The sequence below is a fragment of the Ornithodoros turicata genome, chromosome 2, assembly GCF_037126465.1.
Source record: "Ornithodoros turicata isolate Travis chromosome 2, ASM3712646v1, whole genome shotgun sequence".
Classification (NCBI taxonomy): Eukaryota; Metazoa; Arthropoda; class Arachnida; order Ixodida; family Argasidae; genus Ornithodoros; species Ornithodoros turicata.
In genome coordinates, this window is record NC_088202.1 from 13536642 (window position 1) to 13546274 (window position 9633).

A 9633-nucleotide genomic window follows, 5' to 3' on the forward strand; every position below is an offset into this window, starting at 1 on the left:
CCTTTCACTAAGAAGAAGACGACGAACTTCCAACTGAAGTTCACCGATCAGCCGATTCAGAGAGTGCCATCGCCGTTTCCTAGGAGTTGTCATCGACCGTCAGCTATCATGGGCAGCTCACGTTAAGTGCTTGAAGGACATAGTCGTCGCGCGTACCAACATCCTGTAATCCCCATCCCCAATAAATGTTTAATATCGTGCTTTAGCTGGGGGGGGGGGGGGTTTCTCATAAACACCTTTTCCAAATAATCACACCGTTCGACTTGGCTCTATGGAATAAGAATATGCTTATAGACAGATACGCCGCTTTTACAACTCGAATAGTTTTGAGCGGACTTTCTGTGTACTAAGTGGGAGGCTGGTCTGGTGTATAACGCTCACTGAAACCAACTTCCTATAGTTTCCGAGAGAATTTCTACGGTTTTTGAACAGAACTATCGGCGTTGTCGACAACCCCCTCGAGGAAATCGTCTGTATCTCATCTCCTAATCAAAGGCAGAACGAGAAAACAAACCAATAAGACTTCTTGAGATACGTATTAGAAGGACGGCGGACGCGTGTCACCATCATAGTTCTGTGTGCTTCTTCAAATACTTTCCCCCCTTTATGGCCTTCACCTTGGATTTGGTATCTTTGTTTCCGCGTCGGACGTCTAGTCTTTTTCTACTGGTTTCAGGAAGACGACGATCCGTGAGTGGCTTGGACGGTGGAGGTTGCACATTATTTTCTTAAATCTCCTAAACAATGAACAGTGTCCCTCGACGCTGACAGGAGCTACAGTGAATGTACTGAAGGGGTGCAAACAGTTGCTTATGTGTGTACGTATGTAACCACGTGTTTTCGCTCATGTATATGTCGACTTCAAGCCCTTTCACTGCGGCCAAAACACACACACATACATTGGATGATGATGAGGTGGGCGCTTCACCGCCGCTGAGGCGGTCAGAAGGCACTGACATACTTTGGTTTTATTGAGCATGTAACAGCTATGAACAACAATAAATGAAGAAGAAGTGATGACGACATGGGATGTTTCAGCTATGAACGATGTCCTTTAGCCATGCGAACTCTCTAGAGGAGCAACTCTTTCTAGAGGAGGGGAAGGCAGATGGCTTCGACAGGGGGTGGGGTGGCAAAGCGTATAACCAGGGTTCTTTCGATTTTTATTTGTGGCTGGATTCGGCGTATATTTTTCGATGTTTATTGATTTTCACGAAATTTGCGATTTCTGCACAATTTCTGCACAATCTCTGCACGACGCTCATTCAACATGGCGTTGCTCGCAACGGCGGCGTTTTACGGTTAACGAAAAACTAAACGGACACACCCATCGTCATTTTTTCACAACCATCCTATTGCTGTATGGTCTTCTGATTTACATCAACATGATGCGTATGTGCAGCAATTTATCTCTGACGTGTCCTGGAATGTACTTTTGTATTCGGTGTTTTTCGATTAAAAGCGAATGAGGGAAAATTTACCCGGCGTATGTTTTTCGTTGTTTTTCGATTAAAACCAAAAACGCGGAACCCAACGCATAACCAATAGTCCCTAGAGAATACAACGACGGCAATCAAGACCTCTGATATGCGTGGGACCCTGTGGATAACATTCAGTTTGTTGTGACGGCATCTGAGCATAAACCATGGCGGCCTGCGAGTACACTGAGGCTTTGAAGTTGAGTAATTGTTATTTCATGATCAGGAACACAATGCAGCAGCAACGACGAAGCCGTTGTGTTCCTTGCGTGTATTCGTCTTGCTGCTGAGTTGTGTTCCTGACCTGCGAGTAAGGAGCTTGCAATTTTTACACGTGGTGGCAAGGAGGCGGGCACTGCCCCCCCCCCCCCCCAGTTGGCCCCCTCCTGAAACGCCGATGCCTTTATATCAGAACTAATGGCAAATTAAAATGATGTCGTGCGTAGCGTTTCCTCAATGTGTTCATCCTTTCAACGGTTTACATCTCGCAGCAAAGTTACTAGTATTTCACGTTATGAGCTGGCTCAATCTTCATTGTCCTGTTTGGACAAAGTCTTACGAATGTCCTTCTCCCATAGAGAGACGGAATAAATAAATACGTAACACGTGCCGAACATTGACTTCCTCTACAAACACTACCAAAACTGCACAAAACAACTGATGTATGCGCGCTAATAAAGTTAACTGGTGAACTATAAGGCAAGGTTTCCACGCTCGGTATTCGGACCCTTACTGCTAAGAATTGCCTTATTCTGAGGCCGAAAAGACAATGTCACTTGAGTGTATATTCCCTCATGTCTACACTCTAAAGGAGAATAGGAACAAGAACAAAAGCGGCCACAAAACGCGTGAACAGCATTTGGAAAATCCAGGAGAAATCATTGAGTCATCTCACCGAAGAAAACAAGTTTGTCGATTCGAAAGAGATGTTTCTTTTTTTCTCGCCAACACCAAAAATTTGCATTTCGTTTGTAATCGGCGCGTCTAATTGTACGTTCGTGAGAATCGATTCACAACCCACATGTTGCACGCATTCACGTCAGAGGATCCCAAGGTTCCTGTCACCTCTCGAAAGCGTCGCTTTCCAGGAAGGAGAACTTTCCACAATGACCGGCAGCATCGATACCCGGTAATCTTGCCAAATACTACTGACAATTACGTAAGAGATTCCCCCATCCCCTGCAGGCATCCAAAGGACAACACCCTGCACTGCTGTAACCTCCGTCAAGAAAACGTGTTCTCTTACGCTGCCGAAGTCATTATCATAATGACAAGAAAAAAACGCTCGCCAGACATGACTCACTCCCAATTGGTACACGCGCGTATACACATTTTCGAGAGCTTCTTCCAGAAAAGCCTTCAAAGACGTCACCACGCAACTTCAGTTGACGTCAGAGGGCAGCCGCCCCAATGACATGCGAGACCGGCGGCCGTGACGTCACGGACCGGTGGCTGGCCAACCGCGAGCGACCGGCGAGACCTTGGACAGAAGTTGATGTTTTTGTTTGTCAATTAGCGAGGGAGATGTGGAAGAAAAATCAGCCTTTCTCATGTGGAGAAGAGAAAGTGAAGAGATGCAGACAAAATGGCAAGGAGGATAAGGGAAAGGGTCGTGTTTGGCAATTCCCAAAACCGGTATATAAGAGCCACGGTGCTCCCATCGAAGCATTCACAGCGATTCACTCGTTGGAGAAGTTGTAAATATATACATAGCCTCTGTATTTCTCTTGTGTTCCTATCGTCAAATTCAAGATGAAGGCTGTATTCCTCTTCGCTGCGCTCTGCGCTGTTGGTAAGTAGCAACTATTGCTATTTATTTCCGTCCGCCTTCAATTTACGCTTCCGCTGGACATCTGATAAATCCTCATATGGTTTCAGGCGGTTCTTTCCGCTTACCTCTTAATAGGCAGCCTCGTTTCGAGTGTGAGGGCTTAAAGTAAGAGATGGACAGTGAAGTTCGCCCCGAAAGCCCTTTAGTGTGTCTTGCTGTTGACGGCTTCACCAAATCAACATAGAATAATATAAACGATGTTTTGCACATTCGTTTTATTGAGAAGTCTTAGAAGTGAACAAAATCAAGCGTCCAGAATCGCGAAATGCATATTTTTTGTCTTCACACTGCCGCAAGGTGTTTCATGCGTTCAAAATTACCTGACATTACCATGCCTACCAAATTTAACAAGTTATGCGCAGATTTGCAGAAACAAAAAGAGAAACCGAAAATTCCGCATTGCGAACCCCTTCTTTTAGATGATCTCAGGGTCCTTTCGAGCTTGGAGGAAAAATTATGTCCGCTTTATCGCCTAAAAAGCATCGCAAACTTTCTCTGGTGAAAGCGACGTCGCTTCGGTTAGCACAGGGAGGCTCCCCCGATGTGTCCTAGTGACCCCAAAGAATCTGGGTGTTCTCACTTCACCTCCGAACGGATCGTCGCCGCTCTCGTTTTCGCTCACTAAACCCCCGTGTTCGTGTGTGCTTTTTTTTTTTTTTTTTTGACGTTGTTTTCACTTTCTCCCAGCGGTATCGTATAGCGATTCCTTCAAACGCGCTGCTGGATAAGTGGGTGAAGACGGTAACCGGAAAACGGAAGGGCAAAGAAAAAATGAAGAAATACGCCTTCATGAACAGCTTCTCGAAAATTGCCTAGCGTCTCTCAGACCCTGCCATTTCCTCGTAATTCGCGCTACGCATGAAATGTGTCCGACGAATGTCCTTGCGTATGGGTATGCCTACATGTGAAGCGTGCATTTAAGCAGCAGGGGGTGTTGGTTGCATACCGTCTTTCTACGACGTTGCACATTATGGGACGCTAAATTCAAATTCCCCGCCCCCGCCTGCTTCAGCGCAAACGTTTTCATTTACTATTCAATGGCAACCATACGCGGTGCAGTCATCTGATTTGCCATGCGAAATGCCTAACTCTCAGCAGTATCGTATGCCAGCACGCGACGTACGCGCTTCCCTGTCGGCAAAAGCTACTGTGGCGAAGCTGTTCGATATAGAATCAACAACAAAACGCCGTAAAAATGGGTCATCGTTCGCCGACTTTCACTCGAGGAAAACGCATTTCTAGGAATACGAACTCGGAGATAACCGTAAGCGAGGAACTAGAATGACTTGCACGGAGTTGGAAAAGACCGTGCTTAATTTACAAGAATAAAACGGAAACAACACCTGAAAAAGAAAGTAGATCGATAGATATAATAACTTAGGATGTGTCCGATCCTAACTTTTCAATACGAGACGCAATCTAGAAGCCGACATCAAATAGAGCCGGGAAGACGACAACGAAAGCGTCGTCTCCTTGTGGGGACCTCATCGTCCACCCTGTTGTAGTTCCTTGCCCCTGGCATTGGCAATAGATAATTTTCGACCCCACCTGCGTTTAAGTAGGCCAAGACGTATTTTTAGATAAAGGTCGATAGCCATAAGACTGGGTACTGAAAAAGTAAAACCCAAGGCGGAGGAGGTCGACGTAATTTCTGGTTCCTCGAAGGTCGCGCCTGCTTTCCTTTATCGCCGCCGTTTGAGTGCAAGGCAAACGCTTAAAAACGCTGTTGATGGCAAATCAACACGCAGTGAGCGTTCGCCAGTGAATGCAAGCGCTTTTAGTGCAGTCCTTAAAGTACCCGCCTTCGGTGACATACGATGACTGCGTGTTGCACGGCTGTACGGTTCAAAACTGATCGAGGTCTGTGGCACGAGTTGAACATTACTTGACATATTCGCTTAAAGACCAAAAATACGGAAGCGTCAAAACCCTACACATAACGATTCCTACTAGAGGAGCGGCAACTGAAAAAAAAAATAAAAAAAATAAATTATGCAACTTTGGCGTAGCGAAGCAAGCATTTCCTCCTTCGCACGCGGTTGGATGATTTTTATGACCACCGCGCGTACACCTACCCGCACTTTTTTTTTTCATTCAGCTATCCCTTCTTGCATGTCCATTTCCTACAAGCGATCGCAAGATCGCTGTTTCTATGATTATATCCGGAAGCATGAACGTAGTGTCTACACTCTTGAGGCAACTTATGGAAAGCTACGGAAGGATGTTACGAAATACAAACTACGTTTTGAACCATAGATGGTGTTGGCCCATCATGTCCATAATGTAGTATAGTCGAGAAATGGTCAGTGTTAATGTGGCAATTTAGTCGATGAAAGTGAGTTATATCTACAGACACCAAGATGTTCTCACGCACGTTGACGTCACATCATGTAGTAAAGTAACCGTTGGACTCTAATCATGTCATCTTCTGTCTCACCACAGCCGTCTACCAAGTGTCTGCTGCCGCCGGTTCTTGCCACCTGCGAGAGCTGGACCTCTGCGCAGCCACCCTGCTGCTGTTCAACCAGAACCCATCTGGCGTGGCCACCACTGACAACGAAGTTGACAAGCAGTGCGGTTTCCTCCGGGAATCTCAGGAATGCTTCAAGAACTACACGACTCGCTGTGCCACTCCCCTGCAGAGGGAACTTATTGGCTTCGTCTCTGAGGGTTCCCAGGAAGTGTTCACCAAGTTCTGTACTCGTGACACCGACGTCAGGAGGAGTAAGTTCGTTAAATACATAGTTCAAGAAATTATTTCCGTATCTGGGAAAAAATTATGAAATCATTGACGATCGTTGCTTATGAGTGATTTACCTCTTACAGACTACCTCAAGCACGCTCCTTGTCTTGGTCAGACCATGCCAGAGGCTAGGAAGTGCCTGAACGATGTCCAGGTCGGTCTTGAGAAGGTCACCACCACTCCATTTGCCCAGCGTGTCCCCACCGGATGCTGGTAAGTGTCAGTGCGACCAGCTGCAACACAGATTGAGCAAATGCAGCTAGCATATTACTTGGCATACTGGCAATGCCGTTCCGCGCAAAGTAGACAAAATAGTAAGCCATGACGTCTTTTCTTCCCCAGCATCTACCACAGATACCAGGAGTGCAGTCGCCAGGCCGTCGAGAGCAGGTGCGGCCCTGAAGCCGTCGAGTTCGGTCAGATCCTCCTCCGCATGGCTGCCTCCAACCTCCCAGACGTCATCTGCAACCAGTGCAGCCACGATGAGAACCAGTGCAACCAGCTTCTCCCACCAAAGGGCACCAAGCCCAGCGGAAAGTCCAACTCCGTGCTCTCTCGTCTCTTCTCTGCCTACCTTGGCAACTAAGTCGGCTGCGACATGCCACCCAGTCATCTTGTCCAAACAACTACAGCCACTAATGACAGACTGTACCTTGTGGACATTGCGACGTATCGCATAGGTGGTGTTCCACGCGAACGCAAAGTCTGTTAGACATACGTTGTTTCTTCTGTTAGATTACCTAAGTCAAACACCTCTGCATTCCTGTGCTCTCTTATCTCCTCGCGGTTTCACTGCTTCAGTCAATTGGAAAGAACCTCTACAATTCAGAAATTTACAGTTCTCCAGCAAGCTTGGGCTACTTTCGGCCCATTAATATGTGAATCAAAAAGACTTAATATCGAAAAGCGGTAAACCGCGTTCCTTGTTGGTTGTGTTTATTGCAAAGCGAGAATGTCTTATTTCTTGAAAAGGGTAATGTGATCTCACAGTTAAAAACAACAGCAATGTGCTGGAAAGTGATCTATACGTGAGACACTGCTTGACAGGGCGAGAATGGAGAGCGTTTCTGTGTGTATTGTTGTTTTATCAGTGGACTGAACGTCCACGGCATATGTGCGTGTATACTAATGCCACCTCGCACAGAGTTTGGTGGAAAACATTTGTAGAATGTTTGTGAATAAAGACCAAATGTTATTATTGTTTACAATATACATTGTTCCGAGTTCTTCTTTCTCTCAACACTTGGCGCGCATAGAACTTTTCCTTGTATACGTGATGCTGTTGGCAGCCAGCAGGCAGCATGTTGAAAGAGGTCCGCTCCCTATATATGGGTGAACACAGATGCAGGACGGGACGGCTTGCAAAGTTGCCGCCAGTGGTACGCGCAAACCACTTTAAGCACTTCGAACGCTGGCGCAGTTTGCAAGAGCTAATTTTCTTGCCATGCAAGGTTGTGACTTTTACGCTATGCTAATATCCTACAGCCCTAAACAATCGTCGCGTCCTTACCAGATGGCACAGCAGCCATTTGCGTTCTGTTGGACGCGATGTGATACAAAACAAGTCACGAGTGCAGCCAGAATGAGCGTTGCAGTACAGAAGATAAAGGTTCAAAGGAGCACCTTTGAACCTTTATATCTTCGGCTGATGCCAATTAAAGTTAGTTGTAAGTAAGCGCTCGTCCTGTCTACATCTACTCTGTGGTCGTCTATTCTAGCGCAATCTTCTGTACTGCAATGCACCAACTAGCCCAACAACATACACTGCTCAGAATGAGCGTCTTTGCTCTTTGTGTGCTGTGTATGCAAGACGCTGAAACGCAATGCTAAACCCTCTATAAGACCTACGCAATGTAGTACGCAATTTAGTTGCAAAGTACGCTATCGCAATAACGGACACACAGTCCGAAACTCGCCGAACCTGGCTTTGCGTAGCGCGCCTGGTTTGCGAAAACGCAATTTCTTTGCACACGCTCCAACTAAAATATTCTGTTTAATAGACAGATGAATGTGGTGTTGTGCAGCTACAAGAAAGAGAAGTTAACTTAACCACCTGGGGACATACAATCTAGGTGCGAAACCCAGATGGATTTAGAACCAAGGTCTTGTGGAGAGAACATGTTGGCGGAGATAGAACATCAACGGGAAGAATGAAGAACAAGTACTGTCACCTATCTCAAGTTGATTAGGCTGCAGGCTCCGATTGGCTGGCTGTGAAATCACGGAAATGAAGTAACAACAAAAACCTTATAAGCACTTGGCAACTTATAAGTAGCTTTGGCTTCACAACCTCTAATATCCTTAATTGCACCCACCATGTAAAACGTGTCACCACACAGGCAAACCGTACTTTGGGCTGTCGGAGACGTAGTCTTCGTCTTTCTACACCGAGTGTCCGTCAATAAGCATACTCCACCTTCGTCAGACCAAAGTTAGAGTACGCATCTGCCATCTGGAGTCCGCGCCAGCAGTGTTTCATCGACTCTCTTGAGGCCATTCAAAAACAGAGCAGCGCGCTTCCTCTCATCTTCATACTCTCGGAACGAACGTCAGTGTCTCTCGCTTGAAAAGTAATCTAAACCTCCCCCTTTTGTGCAATAGACGACGAACCGCAACGCTCTGTCTCCTGCATAAGGTTTACAACCATCCTACTCTCCATAACAACTCACTTGATTCCCCTTACTACATATCAGACAGAGTCGATCACCTTTATAGAATAATACAAATCACGTGTCGCACTAACCATCGTCAGCATTCATGCATTCCTTCTGCGATCTCAGAGTGGAAACACATTGCCAGAACACATCGTAAGCATATTTAACTCGAACTCTTTTCGTAAACAACTGGATTGTTTTTATTCACGAGACGTCGTGTGATTTGTTTGCTTTTTGTGTCGCCTTTACTTCATATCTGGTTGTCTACTTTTGCACTGTGACATTGCTGCCCTTGTGCGGATGTATTCCATTCCATCCTCAGTTACAATTCAATTGTTACGTTCCTTTTCACAAGACGACTTGTGATTTGTTGTTTGCTTTTGGTGTCGCCTTTACTTGATTTCTGCTTGTCTACTTTTGCTGCCCCTTATGCGAATGTATTCCATTCCATCCTCAGCTACTATTCAATTATTACGTTTCTATTGTTGACTAGCGAAACAATTTTCTCTATATATGCCCACCCCTCATGTAATGCCCTCAGGCCCTTGATTTTCTGCTAAATAAATAAATACACAATGCATGCTGACGATAAGATGGGATGTTTCACCGCCGCGGTGCGGCACCCTACCCCATTGCACCTGGAACATTATACAGAAGGACTGTACGGAGCACGCAATCGGTTTGCGCACAGGCAACAGGTACATCCTCCGCGTTCGTGGAACATAGCTTTGCATTTAACGCGTGCGCACTGTGAACACGCTGTCACATTCCGTGCGCATGGGGATTGTATACGCTAAAACTAAAATAATCTCATATATTTTGTGCTGCTATCAGTAAGCAGTTGTCCTCACTTTTCTTTAGTCCACGTTTGTGTTGTTGCTGCTGCTGATCGTTAAGTACTACATAGAGAACCTTCGTGGAGATGAT

General features: G+C 46.0%; 1 protein-coding gene across 1 annotated transcript; it reads left to right on the forward strand.

The window, feature by feature from the left end:
- Positions 1 to 3138: 3138 nt before the first annotated feature.
- LOC135385216 (uncharacterized) lies at positions 3139 to 7262 on the forward strand. Its single transcript, XM_064614416.1, has 4 exons — positions 3139 to 3270; positions 5752 to 6033; positions 6136 to 6265; positions 6395 to 7262. The coding sequence occupies exons 1-4, from the start codon at positions 3231 to 3233 to the stop codon at positions 6636 to 6638; spliced, it is 696 nt and encodes a 231-aa protein (XP_064470486.1). The 5' UTR covers positions 3139 to 3230; the 3' UTR covers positions 6639 to 7262.
- Positions 7263 to 9633: the final 2371 nt, after the last annotated feature.